General features: G+C 40.9%; 1 protein-coding gene across 2 annotated transcripts in view; it reads right to left on the reverse strand.

Annotated features, from left to right (window-relative positions):
- Positions 1-3,013: 3,013 nt before the first annotated feature.
- LOC122556821 (fibroblast growth factor receptor 4-like) overlaps positions 3,014-18,776 on the reverse strand; it is a 63,580-nt gene continuing 47,817 nt past the window's right edge. For both annotated transcript variants that reach the window (XM_043704027.1, XM_043704025.1), the window contains exons 16-18: positions 17,546-17,683; positions 9,619-9,724; positions 3,014-8,364 (exon numbers count right to left, since the gene is read on the reverse strand). In XM_043704027.1, coding sequence (XP_043559962.1) covers positions 8,206-8,364; positions 9,619-9,724; positions 17,546-17,683 — 403 coding nt within the window. In that variant the 3' untranslated portion in view covers positions 3,014-8,205. The remainder of the gene's footprint in view (positions 8,365-9,618; positions 9,725-17,545; positions 17,684-18,776) is intronic.

Consider the following 18,776-nt stretch of genomic DNA (forward strand, 5'->3'; position numbering starts at 1 on the left):
ACAGGAGAAAATTTCAGTTTATCCATTACTCAGTGTCAGATATGTCGTCTGATAATTTAGTAACAGTTGAGGAGTCGAGAGAGGTAGTGATGAGGTAGAGTTGGATGTCACCAGCAGACATGGGAAAACTAATGATGTGCCTTGGGTTGATCAGAGGCAGCACCCAGATAAGGAATAGGAGGAGAGGGAGGATTGATCCTTGGGAAACACCAGGGGCATTGATATGGGAGCAGGAAGAGAAGCTACTTCAAGTATTTCTCTAGTAGGTGAGCAGGTAAGAATGGAACATCCCAACACTGCTGATGACAATGGCCACTGTTGGGGAAGGATAGTGTGTGGTAAACCATGTCAAAGGCTGAGAAAGACAGGACTGAAAGATTGCCTCTGTCACAGTGATGTTGGATGTTGTTTGTGACTTTGATTAGAGTTGTGCTGATACTGCAGCTAGGGCATAAGCCTGATTGGAGGGATTCAGTGCTCCAAGGAAGATGTGATTCGGAGATGCCGGAGTTGGACTGGGATGTAAAAAGTTAAAAATCACACAACACCAGGTTATAGTCCAACAGGTTTAGTTAGAAGCACACTAGCTTCACGGAGAATAGGAATGGACCTGGGAAATAACAACACAATCAAAGACATAGTGGAGGCTGGCGATGAATTTGGTAGTTTTTTGTCTTTACTCATTTGTGGAACGTGGGCATCAAAGGCTGGCCAGCACTTGTTGCCTATCCCCAATTGCCCTTTAGAAGATGGGGGTGAGCTGCCTTCTTGAACCGCTGCAGCCCACCTGCTGTGGGTTGACCCACAGTGCCCTTAGGGAGGGAATTCCAGGATTTTGAGTCAGCAACATTGAAGGAACAGTGATATACTCTGGGTTTATACTCGATGGAGTTTAGAAGGATGAGGGAGAAATTGAAACATACAGCTTACTGAATGGCTTGGACAGAGTAGATGTTGGGAAGATATTTCCAGTTGTAGGAAAGACTAGGACTCGAGGGCATAGCCTGAGAGCTAAGGGAAGACCATTTAGAATGGAGATAAGGAAAAACATCTTCAGCCAGAGTGTGGTGAATCTGTGGAATTCACTGCCACAGAAGGCAGTGGAGACCAGGTCATTGAGTATATATGTCTTTAAGATTGAGATAGATAGGTTCTTGAGTATAAAGGGATCAAGCGTTACCAGGAGAAAGCGGGAGAATGTGGTTGAGAAAATTGGGAGCCATGATTGAATGGCAGAGCAGATTCAATGGGCTGAATGGCCTAATTTCTGCTTCTATATCTTATAGTCTTATATATTTCCAAGTCAGGATAATGAGTGGCTTGAAGAGGAACTTGAAGTTGGTGGTGTTCCCATGTATCTGCTACTCTTCCTGATGGAAATGCTTGTGGGTTTGGAAGGTGCTGTCTGAGGATCTTTGGTAAATTTCTGTAGTCCATCTTGTAGATAGTACACACTACTGCTACTGAGTATCAATTGTGAAAGGAGTGGGTGCTTGTGGACGTGGTGCCAATCAAGCGGGGATTGCTTTGTCCAGGATGGTGTCAAGCTTCTTGAGTGTTGTAGAAGCTGCACCCATCCAGGACAAGTGGGGAGTATTCCATCACACTTCTGACTTGTGCCTTGTAAATGATTGACAGGCTTTGAAGAGTCAGGAGGTGAGTTACTCACTGCAATATTCCTAGCCTCTGACTTGTTCTTGTCATCATTGTGTCATCATATGTGACTAGTCTAGTTGCGTTTCTGGTAAATGGTGACCCCAGGATGTTGATAGTGGGGGGTTCAATGTCAGGGGCAGTTGTTCGATTGTCTCTTATTGATGGTCATAGCCTGGCATTTGTGTGACCAAATGTTACTGGCCACTTGTTAGCCCAAGCCTGGATATTGTCCAGACCTTGTTAAATTTGAACATGCTTCAGTATCTGAGGAGATGCAAATTGTGCTGAACATTGTGCAATCATCAGTGAACATTGCCACTTCTGACCTTATGATGGTGGGAAGGTCATTGATGAAGCATTTGAAGATATTTAACCATGGACACTATCCTGAAGAACTCTTGCAGAGATGTCCTGGAGCTAAGATGATTGACCTCCAACAACCGTGACCATCTTCCTATGTGCCAAGTATGGTTTCAACCAGTGGAAAGTTTGCCGCCAATACCCACTGATTCCAGTCGTAAATGGCAGGGATGGTAAAGGGTTGTTATTTTGAGAATGAATTGCCTCCTTAAACCCTATGTCTGCCTACTTCACTCCTAGCTTAATCAAAGGAGCAATGAACACTTCAATTTTTTGACATCAAGGTGAAGAACCATTGGTTCAGTTATTTCTGCTACTTGCCTACTTTCACCTTCACAACCATAGCAAACATTCCACAGACCACATGACTTCCAAGTTATTCATTTGTTTAGTTTCCCTCCTACCACCCACTTACTCTTTCCACACTCACTTCATCCTGGAGACTATCCACTATTCCCGTTAAATCATTTGATCATTCAACATGACTTCCTTATTAGCTGATGTTGCAACTGGTCTCTTCTCTGCAGATGTTGTCTCTTTCAAATTCACTTTTATCATCCTTAAAAAAAGCATCTTCAATATCACGGTCTTTATAAATTTGCGAGCCAATTCCTAACCTCTCCAAGTTCCTTGAACAAATTGTTGCCTCCTGCTATTGTGTGTTTTTCCCTCCATTTAAGTTTTTGCCCCTCTGTAAATCCTGAAAAAGCCACAAGCATCATTCTCTGCGACTGAAACCTGAAAGTATCGATGTTCTGATTGGTACCCATATTTTTGGTGCACAATCTCAATTTCCCTCCTTCAAGCCCTTGACCACTCTTCCTTTGAGACTAAGTTGACAATTACCTCTCCATTTCCCAATTATCCATTTCATTCTAATATCAATTTAAACTCGGGATGTTTTTACATTGTAAATGAAAGTTGTTGTTGCTAGTTTACAGTACCTTCCATTCCTACTAAGCTGAGGTCATTACCATACAGAAAGAGACAAAGCCGATTTTATCTTAAAATGTCTTTATTTGGCCCTAAAACCATGGGGCTGCTCTCCCAATATAAATTTGAATGAATACACGGGGTACACAGACAGGATTCACAAGGTCAGTCTGGTTCAATGACTTTTACATATAACAGGATAGACTAGGAAATTGTTTCCACAGATTAAATCAATGTTGAAAAAGGCAGGAATGGTTTAATTGGCTCTAATTGGTTTCAATTATCTACGTAACTCCGAAAATATATTGAGTGACAGGTTGCTGCTATGAAGCAGCCTTTCGAACAAATACAGTGTCAGCGAAGATGAGGCCTTCAAATATTTCAACTAGAATATATAATTTCTTTCATAAAAATCAATAAATTAAATGTAATTCCGTGATTTGCAAAATATGTTTAAATTTTACAAGTTGATTGAAAAATCACTAATTTTTTGCAATGGTTCAAACAATGAATTAACTCACAAATTTGTACTAAAATGTTTGTTGGGAGAAATTCTCTTTTTTTAAAAATAATCAAACTTTAGCTGTGTGATCAGCTTTCTTCACTCTGTCCCCGGTGGAGCACAATATTCCGGCTGGTGAACTGGCTGTCTCATGGAATGATCTTAACAATAACAGCAGGAGATTCAAGTGACAGATAACCCAGAACTCAAACCAAACACCACACTGTTTGTGAGCAACTGCTGTGACTCGGGAGTAATACATGTGGTGCATAGTTTGCTTGCACAGCTATTCAAGTAGATTGTGTTATTTGTGCACTTGAGTATTGTGTAAGAGGGGTTTGAATAGCTAAGTTGGTTAAACTCACCACCAATATTGGGAGAGCAGCCCCATGGTTTTCTGGGACTATGGTGACTTGATAAGGACATGTATGTATGACAAGGGAACATGCCATATGTTCGAGGGTGTGACCATGAGGTGGATGTTAAATATTGCTCCTGTTAGATTATACATATGATTGTATTCATTCACGGGATGTGGATGTCCCTGGCCTGGTCAGCAGTTATTGTCCATCCCTAATTGCCCAGAGGGCATTTAAGATTGCTGTGGGTCTGGAGTCACATGCAAGCTAGGCTAGGTGGGGAAGGTAGTTTCCTTTCCTGAAGGGCTTTAGTAAGCTGTTTTTTCCAACAGATGCATGGTCATCATTAGACTCATAATTCCAGATTTTTATCAAATTCAAATTCCACACTCTGCCATGGTGGGATTTGAACCCAGGTTCCTGGGACATGACCTGGGTCTCTGGATTAATGATCCAGTGATAACTCCAGTAGGTGGTTGCCTCCTGGATGGGATTGTGCTCTGCTCAGGAAATACATTGGTTGCTGTATATAGATATCACATACATCAGGTCTTACATACATTCACAATGTGTTTAATATCAGAATTCAAAATTTCACAGTGGTTTTTCACAAGTTCTGTGATAGGCCACCATCCAGACAAGTAGTGAAACCCCGCTGTTTGCTTTTAAAAACGGATAGACTCTCAGAAAAAAACTGTAGAAGTATTCTTGTGTACAAATCACATACAATATAGTTGATTAATATTTAAACAATATTAATGATAAAATTAATCTAATATATGGATTGTTATTTTAATTAACAGCCTGCAATTTCATTCAAGGTAGTACAAAAATATAGGCTTATTAATGACACTATTTCTTGAATTGCTGATTCTTTCCTCCCAATATACCTTGTCATAATTTCCAAAATATTGTTAGCATTTCCGGAACATGGATGCTTAGGAAAGTGACTCAATAATTGATTAGCACAGCATCAGCAAGACCAAGGCAAAATCGTTTGCTAAAACCAGCCTCAACAAGAGCAGGGCACAGTAGCACACAATTCTCAATCTTCAAATAAGTGCTGTACTGACCTGAAGTGTGGGGAAACCTGATGGATCGTGTAACATGAAGGCTCCTCAGTTTCTAGATTAACGTCAACAGAATTTCCACATAAAACTCATTGAAAAGTCTTTCCACATAATTTTCATGGAAGTTGCTTATTCATCCTATTTAAACTTTGAACTGGACAAAAAAACTCAGATTGGAGGAGGTATAAAATACTTCACAGCTGGTAAACTAATATCATTCAATATTTTAAGGATCACTCCTGTCTCACCTTTGCCTGTAACCTGAACTGTTCTTAGGGAAGAAATAATAAAATCTCAATTTCTGACATTAAAATTATGAACCTCCTTTTCAAAATACTAAAAAACTGACTCGGTGAGATCAGCTTTAATCTGCAGTTTGTATTGGTTTGCCTGTGGGAATAGGATAGGAAAGTGGAGCTGATTTCAAAGATTAGCCATGAACTTATTGAACAATGAGACAGGTTTGAGTGGCTACGTGGCATTTCTCATGTTGTTTTCATTAGCTCAGCCAATTTCAAGATAGTGGATGAGAGGAGAGGAGAAAATTAGCAAGGAAAAGAAATTGAAAAACAAATGCGTGGTCAAAATGTGATTTCAATGAATTAATTTCAACAAATCATGGGAAATGAATGCAACTATTCTTCTTTGTGTCACCAGTGTTAGTGATGGGTTTTTGTTGGCAGATGTTAATGAGTGTCATGGTGTGACTGGAAAGTAATATACAAGACTCTAGATAATGATTGCCTCTTTTAGTTGAAATCCTGATTACTTCCTATGCTAAGCTGACCAACAGCCCCAGTAGTTAGGGTGGAACATACCTCCTCTGTGAGGTCTACGGACCTGCCTGCTCAAGGGAGAACATGTACTAGACTGGTGTCTGACCTTCCTGATTTTGTTTTATCACAGACTTAGCTTTAAGTACAGTCCCAGCATTTTTTTGCCATTTTACCTGAACTATTCTAACCCAGCAGGGTCTGAGGCACATAGATTACTCAATAGGGAGAACAAACAAAAGCAATGGAGCAGGAAAGAAGCAGCATTCATTTTTACAAAGTGTTGTTGATGCTGAAGACTTCCATCATCCAGGAAGAACCTCCAGCAACATAATGGACAGAGAGGAGAAGCTTTTGGTTTCCTCTTCAGCCTCTTGTATCCATTTTTAACATTGGGCACAATAAAATGCACCATTCCTGTAAATCCCTGCCATGCCAACAGTACATCCCAGAACTATTCAGTTGTATTACTGATAAAAGGCACCTTCATTATAGTACCAGTTTAGGCAAAAATAATTTATAAAAAAAAGGCAACAATTTGGCAATAAACATGCCAATATAAGACACACTGTACAGCTACATTCAATTCAATCTTATTTACAAGCGATGTGATTTGAAAGAAGGGCAAGATAATTTAGACCTTGAGGATAACTCTATTGGTCATATTTCCATTCATGATGTGAAAATCTCTTTCTTACCTGGTCAGAAGGCATACTATTTACAAATACTGCAGCACAGCTAACTTTTCATCAGCCACCAAATTTTGGCACATCAATAACTGACTAAAATAATGTCTGTAATTCACAAACAGCAGCAACTCAGCATCCTAACAGAAGCATTTTTCTTGTGATTTTACCTTAACAACAGTCACTGCCAGTATTATTAATATTCCCTGAAGAAACAATATCCCTGATACAAGCCAGCTATCTACATGCCTGCATCTGACAGGCTCTAAGAATTATGAGGAAGCAAATCTTCACAGTTCAAGCATACTTGAGCACTGACCCCAGTCTCCCAGATCTTGAAGCAGTGGGATGTGGATTCATTACTTTGATTTCCCTTCTCACTTCCCCACCGCCCCTTCCCCCAAATTGCTCGATAAAGCTGCCACAGTGTGTGACGCAAAGTTCCTGTGCAGGTATAAACTAAAATTGGAGTGAAAGTTACTTTCACTGACTGGAAGCTGGCCGTTCTTTTGCTTCTACGCAACAGTTTGTGTGTGGGATAAAAGTCCAGGGAATTGATCAAATAACAAAAAAAAGGAGTCTTACTCATAAAAAAAAACACAAAATACGAATGTTCTTTTCCACAGATGTCTCCAGTAGTTACTGTAAATAATTCTAGGCCACAAAAATATTGAATCTAAGAACCAGAAAAGGAAGTATGACTGCCAATAAATTTGGACATACTACTTAAAGAAAAATTTCAGATTCAAATATTTTTCTATTTTACAGCTTACTGCAGGGCTTAAAACAGCAAACTGATGATTATCTGCACAAATGGTGTTACAAACAGCTGGACCAGCTGTTCCCAGGCTGTTCTATTCACACAGAAAAAGTAATTAAATTCTTTAGAAATGAGGGTTGCTATGGTGCTAGCTCTTGCATGTCTCGTCATTGTGTTTAAAGAAACAAGCAATTGAATAAATGGTTATGCATTTTGCTATCATTTGTATCTGGAGCTTCAAATCTATTTTTTTTAAATGTTTGAAAAAATAATAAAGTACATTTGAACTAGACACAATTCTTTTCAAGGACATTTCGTGGTGAGTTCAGTCACTGGATCTTCAGAACAGGCTGTTCCAGGAAAAAAGCCAGCTTGGATTTAATACCATCTCATTGGCATTGAGTGAACTCGGCAGCACAGCTAATCATATTGTTATTAAGAAGGTACAGTTGATATTTTATTGGGAATGTTAGTCCAGAAATTTCATGCTAACATGCTTTCACTTGATCTGTTTCTATCATTGAAGTTTGCAATGAATCACAATAAAGTATGTGGCAAGATTTCTATGGCAAATGTATTTTCTTCATTTATTGATGCTTTGCCAATGGACAAGACTTGGTTTTCAGATTCTTCTTGGTGTATTTCTATTCCAGGTAAGTTCTCTGGTGTAGCTAAGGTTAATGCTTCTTCACTGCCATAGGCCATCATGTTGTGATGCAGCAAGTCCTTTGATAATGTCTTGAAGCAAAGTTCAAAATTATTATCACCATCAAGCATTACCCACAGAGCTCCACTTGTGGAGAGTTCTGCTGCTGCTCCATACCAGAATACTCAGAGCTCTCCTCAATTCATATATGGCTTTCGTTGTGAAAATTATCAATTTCAAATGGTGAGAATTTGAATAAATTTTAATCTTAATGGTTTGACACATGCTACGTGAGAGAGAATGTTCTTCTGCAAAAGAAAATTTCATATCTTTCAGGAAGAAGCAAAGCTTAAAGAAACTCATTTTCCATCCAGTTTTGAACTACTCCAAAAGTACCACCAGAGTTAATTACAGGGGAAATGATCAGTATTGAGCCGAGAGTTCCAGAATGACATCTTTTTCAAGTCCTGGTTCGAGTACTACGGTCATTGTAATTCAGTAAGCAAGGGTCATCAGACATAGGGTCATGAGCAAAGACAGAGTCATTGGATGAGCATGTACTGTTGCTGTCTTCACACAAAGGAGAATACTGCTCTAAAGGAGTGGAGAGGTCCAAATACTGTTGGGGGAGAAAATTCAGACATATTTATTGACATCACAATCGTCTATGAAATACTGTATATGTTCAGAACAAAGTTATCATTGGACCTCTACAGAACCTAAGTGTAGTTATTTATTTTTTCTCGGTAGTAGGAGAACTTGGCTGTGGAGCTGATCATTACTCTGTCTTGTTGTATTTCAGGCTTGGGCTCCTTTCCAGTGTGTAAGAATAGAATAAAGTTTCTTCTGTTTAAATTAAGTGAACTTGGCCAGGTTCAGTACAGTTTTGAATGGGCACCAATCCCAAACACAAAATGACCATAATTAACCAGAAGCTTACGCTAACTTGGCAATATCATTCAGAGCCTGCTATGACAGTGGGGTAGGAAATGGAAATATTTATATAAGAGAAGTGCTCTTCTGAGGTTTGGGGGGAATTGATGGGGAGGGAGTGGAGAGGAATGGTGTCAAGTTATGTTGATGAAACATTTTATCAATTAAGTACCTGACAAAGAAATGCTTAAATTCAGCATATTGAGAATCACAGACCATGTTGGGCAGATAAATTCACCAAAAAGTGGTAAATAAAAACACTTTTTATTTATCTTCAAATTGTCTTCTTTTATAAGGCAATATGTGTAGATTGTATCAATATTCTTAAATTCAATCATATGGATCACCATCATCCAAAGGAGATAGAGGGTAGCAATGTTGCAAATCAGTGATGGTTTGCTCCACTGTAAATTAGGCCACCAACAATACTCTTATCACTAGGATCACATTATTCCTGGTGGATTCTATTATTGGATAAATGTGTTATTTTGGGAAAACTGGGCTGGTGTAGCAGCGGCTTTATTTATTGTATTTGTTCAAGGGGATTGCTAGCAAAGTCAGTATTTTATTGCCAATCCCCAACACCCTTGAGAAATATGAGTGATTTTCTTCCTTGAACTGCTGCGGTGAGCAGGTTCATCAACAGTGGTGTAAAGGTAGGAAGTTCTTGGAATTTGAGCAGGGATGATAAAACAATGGCAATCTAAGTCAGAATGGACATGAATTGGAGTACCATAAAAGGAATTTTGATTTTGGTGTGGGCATCTGGGAGGTAGGGGTTTCTTGTTTCATTGCAACTTAACAATGCAGAAGCCATTTTGTGCAGCTCCTTCAGCCATTTTGTCCTACTTCCTAGATGCCCACATGCTCAGGAATAGTAAGGAAGCAATCTATCTCATGTAGAAAACTTGAAAGTGAGGTATATGGAAGGTGTACTAACCTCATCTGATATTGCAGACAAGACCTTGTCAAGTTCTGCCACAAGCTGTTTAAATGTTGGTCTCTGAGAAGATACTGCATGCCAGCATTCCCTCATCAGCAAATATCTGACAGTAAAAAAAAATACAACTTTTAGGATACAATGTCAATAGTTTGACACAAATCACAGATACTATATAGAACTTAATTCAGCCTAACAGTGGTAATCATGGCAGCCAAGCCCAATTAAATCACAGGAGAGACTGCCTGTCAGTCTCTCATCAAGGTGGGGCAGGAGCGGGGGATGTGAGTCTTCTCCTTTTGAAAGGAGGTGACTGTAGTGATTGTAATGAGGTCACTAGGACATAGTGAGGACTGCATATCAGAGGAAAAAGCACAGCACGTCAGGCAGCATCTGAGGAGCAAGAGAACCGAGCGTTTGGGCATAGCCCTTCATCTATCCTGATGGTGCCTGACCTTATCGACACACTTTATCGACTTGTATTGGGGTCAGCCAGGTGAACCTCATAGAACATAAGTTCCCTGATTGGGGCTATTAACCTGGTCCAAACAGGGAACCCTGGCCGACAGGTATAAACAGGAGTGTCTCACTGTTTGATCACACAGCATTGCCCTCTTGTGTAGGGCACTGCTTGTCACTGGCCACTTGGGTGTTTTCCTATCTTCCTGGTGGTGGAAATTGAATAAAGATTCGTACACATTGTGTCTCTCACTGTGTCTCACACCTGCACACACATGGGTGCTGGGCAAAAAATAAGCACTATCGCAGTTAGGCGGGAGTGTGGGGGTAAAAGAAAAGGAAAGGAAAAGAAAAAGAAAAAATAAAGAAAAAAAAATAAACAGGAGTGTCAGCTGGCACTGAGGGAGCTCGATCAGTGTCATGGACTCTCGATATGTAAATAAAGGGTGACTAGTTGACAGGATACTGGCCTTTGTGCAGTTATTTCAATGGGAATGGACCCATTCCGGAAATTCACTTGCATGAGGCAGGATGTAGTTAGACTCACAAATGAGACAGTTGATGATTATTCCAGAGCCCGCTGGAATTTAGTGATGGTTCAATGATTGAGAGGGAGTTTCATGGCTTTTCCATGACATAGAGCCATAGTCCTTATGTTTCCTAAAGGCCATCCAGCAAAGCTGCTGAATTTGCAAGCAGCCTACCACATAGTGATCCCACTGTTACAGACTGTGTCTAAATAAAGGAGCTGGCAGCACTAATGATGGCGTCCTATGAAAGCCACCCTCTTTCCTCCGATACCCATTTTCCTGCTACCTGCCACCCTGTGATTCCCATCCCTTCCTCACACGGGGATCCTGTGACAATAATCTCTGGTTAAGTCCCTACAGAATGACCCAGCAGCAGCTGGTGAGCTACCAGATTTCTGGTGTGAAATCCCAGGAAAAGCCTGAAACTGGCTCATTAGAGGCACTTACTTTCTTAATTAAGTTGGGTCTCTCCCAACAGAAGCCAAATGGATTGCCCACCAGTTGTAAATTTGTAGGCAGGGCCCACATGACATCATTAAATCCAGCCCATTGTCACAAATACTTGCAAGACTTGCTATAGCTATTCCGAATGTCTTCAGTTGGAGTCTATTCCGTTGGATAGATCTAAATAATCCAAACAATGCCTTTATCAAGACATAAAGGAGCAATTGGCCTTCAAACACAAGGGTTGCAAAGCAGACTTGCTCTATACCTTGCAAACTCAGTTTCTTCAGATTTCAACTATGACAAAGTCCAGGGGAGGATGGAACATGCCGCTTGGCTGCACACTCAAAGGGGGTGGCTGGCATGTATTCACAAAAATATATTCCAAATCAAAAACAAACATCTAGTGGGAAAAATCCATCCATGGCTTAGTAGGGATGTCAACATTAATATGGGATCAAAAGAAGCTTGTGATGCATCTCAGAAAGTTATAAGTCTGAAAATTGAGAGATTTCAAAACCAACCAAGGACTGCCAAACTAACGATTAAAAATGGGAAAAATAGAATATGTGAGTAAACTAGCTCGGAATAGAAAAACAGATTGTAACAGCTTATACAAATATACAAAAAGGGTAATACTAAAGTAAAGGTTGTAACCCTGAAGACAGACACAGAAGAAATTATCATGGAGGATGAGGACATGGCAGAAAAACTATTTTGTGTCTATCTTTACAGCACAAGACAGACATTATATCCCAGAAATACAGGAGCTCAGGGTGACTGATCTCAACAGAGAAAAAGTACAATATTGAAGAAACAGAAAACTAAAACCATCAAATCTCCATGACGTAATGGCCCAGGCAGCTGCAGGGATATTGATGAACAACAGTTGTAGTAGACTGGAATTTAGTAAATGTAATGCTGCTGGTCTAGAAAGGAGGAAGAAAGTAGACAAAAAAAACCAGATCGGCTAGCCTAACATCATCAGGAAAATGCTGGAATCTATAATTAAGAAATCCTAACACTATACTCAGTTTCATGGAAGGGAAATCCTGTTTCATAAATTTATTTTAAGTTTTATGAGGATGTAATAAGTAGGGTAGATGAAGGGGAACCAGTAAACATTGTTTGAATTTCCAAAAGACATTAAGTAAATGCTACACTCAAAGGTGAATGTGTAACATAAGGGCTTCAGGATTTGTGGTAATTTGTTACTGTGGGTAGAAGTTGGTTAACAGACAAGAAGCAGATAGAGTGATAAACTGAACATACTCGGATAGTGTTATGAAGATGTGCGTGCACTTTAAGAGAATTAAAAGCAACAGAACTACCGGACACAGCACCAAGTGTTCTCAATAAGGCAACAATGTAACACTTGGTTGAATAACTTGATTAGCTCGTTGCCTGGAGACCAAAACAAATTCGAAATCGGCCTATCAGTTTAAATTATACCCCAAAAAATATCAAACTCCAATTCAGTTTGAATTGAGTATATTGACAATCTTAAAAGCCAATGACACAATCCGATGCTTTGGGGTATAAGACCGGGCAAAATTGAACAGTTGAGAGGAGAACTGTCGAGCCCCAGCAGGTAACAGATTGTTTGAAAAATAGTTCTCTTAAAAGTACCTTGTCGATCAGTAACTAGTGATGCAAAAATCCCGAAGAAGAAGAAAAGACAACACAGGAAAATCCAAGTAGAAGAACTGAAAGCCACCTGGTTTTGAGATTAAAAAGTGTTGCTTTGCAAATCTTAATTAGAAGTTTTATCAGACTAGTATTATAGAAGGTAACGTAAAAGATAGGTTAGAGGAAGGACTTATACATAGTTGTCAGTTAATTATTCTCTATTATACTTTAAGAAATAAAGTTGTTAATTTTTACTTTACATAATGTTTGGCCACTCGGATTTTTACAGATCACTGCACAGGATAAATCTTTTCTGTGTTGCATGTTTTAAATTAAGCAGGAGAGCTTACCCCGTATCGTAACAGACAGTGTCTCCCACTCGTCCTCCTCCTCTAACCAAAAGAAACGATTCTATGTGCCAATTGGTAAGGTGACAGTTTTTTTATTTTTGTTGATTTTTTCTGTAGTCTCATTGGGAATTTAGAACAGTGGGGATGGAGGTTAGGGCAGTTGAATGTTCCTCCTGCAGAATGTGGGAGGTAAGGTCACCAGTAGTGTCCGTACTGACTGCATCCAACTTGGGAAGAGCACCCAACTCCCAAAACTGCGCCAGGGAACTGGAGCTGGAGCTGGATGAACTTTGGATTATTCGGGAGACGGAAGGGGTAATTGAGAGGAGCTGCAGGGAGGTAGTCACACCTCAGGTACAGGAAAAAGGCAGATGGGTTACAAACAGGGGATAGAAAGGGAACTTGCAGGCAGTGCAGGGATCCCTTGTGACAATTCCCCTCAGTAACATGTATACCGTTTTGGATATGGGGGGGGGGGGGGGGGGGGGGGAGGCAACTTGCCCAATGATAAGCAATGGGGCACAGGTCTCTGGTACAGAATCTGCCCCTGTTTCCCTGAAGGGAAGGGAGAAGAGGAGCAGAGAAATAGTCACTAGGGACTCCATAGTTAGGGGGACAGATAGGAGGTTCTGTGAGAACGACGAAGACTCGTGTTTGGTCTGTTGCCTCCCAGGTTCCAGGGTTTGTGATGTCTCAGATCATATTTTCGGGATCCTTGAGGGGGAAGGGGAGCAGACCAAAGTCGTAGTGCACGACATAGGTTAGAAGAGAGGTGGGGATTTAAAGCAAAAATTCAGGGAGCTAGGATGGAAGCTTAGAGCTAGAGGGATTGAGTTTTGGAACCATGAGTTCATGTTGCAGCTGTACAAAACTCTGGTAAGGCCGCACTTGGAGTATTGCATACAGTTCTGGCCACCACATTATAGGAAGGACGTGGAAGCTTTAGAAAGGGTTCAGAGGAGGTTTACCAGGATGTTGCCTGGTATGGCGGGAAGGTCTTACGAGAAAAGGCTGAGGGACTTGAGGCTGTTTTTGTTAGAGAGAAGGGGTTGAGAGGTGACTTAATTGAGACATACAAGATAATTAGAGGGTTAGATAGGGTGGACAGGGAGAGCCTTTTTCCTTGGATAGCAATGGCTAGCACAAGGGGACATAGTTTTAAATAGCTATGGGACAGATATCAGGGGTAGTTTCTTTACTGAGAGAGTAATAGGGGCGTGGAATGCACTGCCTGCAACAGTAGCAAAGTTGGCGAGTCTAAGGGCATTTAAATGGTCATTGGATTGACAGAGACGAGAATGGAATAGTGTAGGATGGATGGGCTTCAGATTGGTCCCAGATCCACATCCTCTGGCAGCCCACTGGCTGATCAATATCCTGTTGTAATCTGAAGTAACCTCCTTCGCTGTCCACTACACCTCCAATTTTGGTGTCATCTGCAAACTTACTAAGTATACCTCTTATGTTCACATCCAAATCATTTATGTAAATGACGAAAAGTAGAGGACCCAGCACCGATCCTTGTGGCACTCCACTGGTCACAGACCTCCAGTCTGAAAAACAACCCTCCACCCTCACCCTCTGTCTTCTACCATCGAGTCAATTCTGTAACCAAAGGCTAATTCTCCCTGTATTCCGTGAGATCTAACCTTGCTAACCAGTCTCCCAGGGGGAACCTTGTCGAATGCCTTACTGAAATCCATATAGATCACATCTACCTTGCTGCCCTTGTCAATCCTCTTTGTTACTTCTTCAAAAAACTCAATCAAGTTGGTGAGACATGATTTCCTACACACAAAGCCATGTTGACTATCCCGAATCAGTCCTTGCCTTTCCAAATACATGTACATCCTGTTCCTCAGGATTCCCTCCAACAACTTGCCCACCACCGAGGTCAGCCTCACTGGTCTCTAGTTCCCTAGCTTGTTCTTACCACCTTTCTTAAATACTGGCACCACATTAGCCAATCTCCAGTCTTCCGGCACCTCACCTGTGACTATCGATGATACAAATATCTCAGTAAGAGGCCCAGCAATCATTCCCCTAGCTTTCCACAGAGTTCTAGGATACGCCTGATCAGGTCTTGGGGATTCATCCACTTTTATGTGTTTCAAGACATCCAGCACTTCCTTCTCTGTAAGTTGGAAATTTTTCAAGATGTCACCATCTATCTCCCTACATTCTATATCTTCCATATCCTTTTCCCAGTAAATACGGATGCAAAATACACATTTAGTATCTCCCCCATCTTCTGCGGCTCCACACAAAGGCTGCCTTGCTGATCTTTGAGGGGCCCTATTCTCTTTCTAATTACTCTTTTGTCCTTAATGTGTTTGTAGTATCTATGTTTATTGATAACACAGGCTCGGTGGGAATGTAGGCTTGGAAGAGGTCGGACCTCCAATGAAGACTTGTAAGGAACTACACTAATGAGTATGCACAGTGAGAACGTTGTGTTTTGGTAGACCTGCCACAGAGTCTGTTGTTGTTACCAAAAAGCACAGAGAAATCCAACAGAACAGAGTTTAGAACCCATTCTCTCCACGTGGAACTAATAGCTCCATAATAACAGTTATGGATGTAACATCTGGCATCATCTGCCTCACCATCAATTGCAGCATAGGCAGGAGGCATCTAATATCTCAGCATTGCAGTAAAAACCCAAATGATGATCATGAAATCCATATTAATTGCTGCATATACTCAGACAGCTGCTAGTCTAGCTGAGGATCTCTGTGCTGAAAGGCTCATGCAGACTCTCAGTCCAGCAGTTAGCTCGCCAACAGGTTCATAGGATTGCGGAGACACTGCCCAGGTGTGTGGCAGTTATTTTCTGTCCATGAACCACTGTTCTCCCTCAAGGTGCTCTCATTCATACTCCCATCATTATCACTTCACTCGTGCCCTTTCTGCTGACTCTTACTAAGCTAAACCAGACTGCCATTGCCCAGGCTGTGGAATTAGAGGTCAAAGTTCAGATATCAAGGTTCAGAGTAGCATGAGGCAAATGTGTTGTTTGTTTATTTCACTGGCACGAATTTTTCTTTGGGATATGGAAGAAAAGATATTAGAGAAAGGTTTTTTTGTTGATATGTTAACTTTCAGGATTTTAGCCAAGATGCTGCTGTGATGGTCTGAAAATGGGGAGATTGTCATAAAATCTTATAGTATGGAAACACTGCTCCAACTGTGAATGGGGATGAGATCTTAGGAAAGCCGGAGTCTCATTGGTCATTCATGGACAGCCCAATGTGGGGTGAAGGGACATATAATGCCACCTCTGACTTGTTCTACTAGACTGGCCTGCAAATACTGACTTCCATAGACTGTACCCTTATGGTAGTGAGGTTCTTTAGCTTGCAGAAGGTCACTATGAACTTTGACACTCACTCTAGTAGAGGCCTGCCTTCGACACTTCATGTAGTAAAGCCATTGCTTCAGGAGCCTGTTGGTTTGCATCATGTATTCCTTGGGCTTAATTGAAGATACAAATACCCTGGTGTGATTGGGTGGCAGAGGGCACTCATGAGAATAGTAGACTAGTAGATATTAAGTATTCCTTGTCATGGCTCCAGTCTCTCCCGCCTCTATGTTGCTGCGGTTAACCAATGATGGCAGAAATGGCAAAAAGCCTCAGGTCAAGGGTATCATAACTGGTGTCAGAATTTGCACACCAGAAAGATGGGCGTGGTGGCTAAGTGGTTATCACTGCTGCCTCACAGCACCAGGGACCCAGGTTCAGTTCCAGCCTCGGGCGACTGTCTGTGTGGAGTTTACACATTCTCCCCGTGTCTGTGTGGGTTTCCTCTGGGTGCTCCGGCTTCCTCCCACAGTCAAAGATGTGCAGGTAGGTGAATTAGCCATGCTAAATTGCCCATAGTGTTAGGTGCATTAGTCAGAGGGAAATGGGTCTGGGTGGGTTATTCTTCGGAGGGTCAGTGTGGACTTGTTGGGCCAAAGGGCCTGTTTCCACACTGTAGGGAATCTAATCTAAAGACCAAGAACTGATGGGCCTGCCATTTTCACTCGCTTTGTCTTCTCTAGTGCTGCGACCAATGATGCAATGGAAATTTCCAGCCACCAAGTTATCCCAAGCCACACATAATCAGCCTTCAGGAAATGCTTGCACTACCCCATACATTTACTGGGTGTGGCCTTTAAGTCTGCAGATACAATATTTGGCTACAGCTACCATCTTAGCATGATGATAGATCAAAAACGCTATTACAATAGAGTTCTGGTTGGAACTAGCTAACGTATTTTCACTGTTAAGTTGTTTTTAAGTTGCCCTTAAGAATTTTACTAGTGACATTTAATAAACAGTCATCTCTAAGCTTTTCCTACACTTCATGCTGTCATCAACAGTCAATTTCACCTTCCCAGTGAGGAGCAGTGTTCACAAAGGATACTGGGAATGTAGATTCTGCATTAAAAAAAGCTAGTAACAGGAAGTGGGGATGAAATATTTAATAAGTTCATATGTAGAACCAAATACAACACAAATAGATGACTTACAGCTCATGTGTACAGTTGGATGGTTTGTCCATTCGATGACCCTCCTTGAGCAGTTTGAAGAGCTCTTCAACAGGGATTCCCGGATAGGGTGAGCCACCAAGTGTGAAGATCTCCCACATCAAGACCCCAAATGACCACCTACATTCCAGTGGGAACAAACCAAACATTCATGTTAATCACTCTGTTATCTACTTACTTGAAACCATTCAATGCAATAGTCATCAGTATTGTGATTGAGAGAACTTCTAAATGAGCAATAATAGGTTTTCTTGAAACTTATGGAATAGCATCAAGTGCAATTTTATTTTCATACAGCGAGGCTGGATTAAGCAAACTGTTCATGATTCAGTGCAATTTAAACTAAACCTAATTTATTTCAAGGGATTACAAGATAATTACAGATGGTGAAGGGAGCCATTTGTTTCATTTGCATTCATCCAACCATTCACACTTTGTAGTATTCAATTGTTGCTTAAAGCATTTCAAGATTTTGCTTTCATTACTATATTTAATAACCCTTCATGTGGATATATGTTTCAAGAACACATTTAAAATACATTTCTCCAGTTGGAAACCATGTCCCCTAGATTTCTTCTCATAGATTAACATTAATATCTGGGTTAACTCTTTCTGTACCTTTAACATGTTCTGCAACCTCCTCTGTACTGCCTCTAACACTGTACTGATTTGTTTCAGATTAGTAGCTGAAATCAGTACTGAGTGACACAGATTTCTCACTTTCCGAGCTGCTATTGTGATGGAAAGCATGGAATCTGAATCCTCTCCTTTCCCCCACTTTAGAATAATGCCTGACAGATACATGGTTCAGAAGATCCTAGCTTGCCTCCTAAATGGGATTTCGCAAGTGGCACAGATCATCTTGCCTTAACTGGGCAGAGGTATGAAACAAGCAGATAGCAGTGCAGTTGTTCTGCCCCTCTTATTGAGGCAAGACATATAACATGTTTAACACTCTCACCCACACTATCTCGTATCCTGAAGAATTTCTTCAATTGCAGTGAATTCCACAAAGTTTATCATATCCAGGATGAATTAATTCAAAAATTAAATGAGAGCTTCAATCAGTGAAGCGTTTTAATATTTAGACAGAATTGTCAATCTGTTCAATAGAAGGCGTAACCACACAGTGCCTGGGAGGCTCCTGTCAATCATCTAAACTAACTTTCTTACATTCTGTACAACCTGCTCATAGTCAGGGAAATCCAATACT

The sequence above is a fragment of the Chiloscyllium plagiosum genome, chromosome 14 (genome assembly GCF_004010195.1).
Source record: "Chiloscyllium plagiosum isolate BGI_BamShark_2017 chromosome 14, ASM401019v2, whole genome shotgun sequence".
NCBI classification, from domain to species: Eukaryota; Metazoa; Chordata; class Chondrichthyes; order Orectolobiformes; family Hemiscylliidae; genus Chiloscyllium; species Chiloscyllium plagiosum.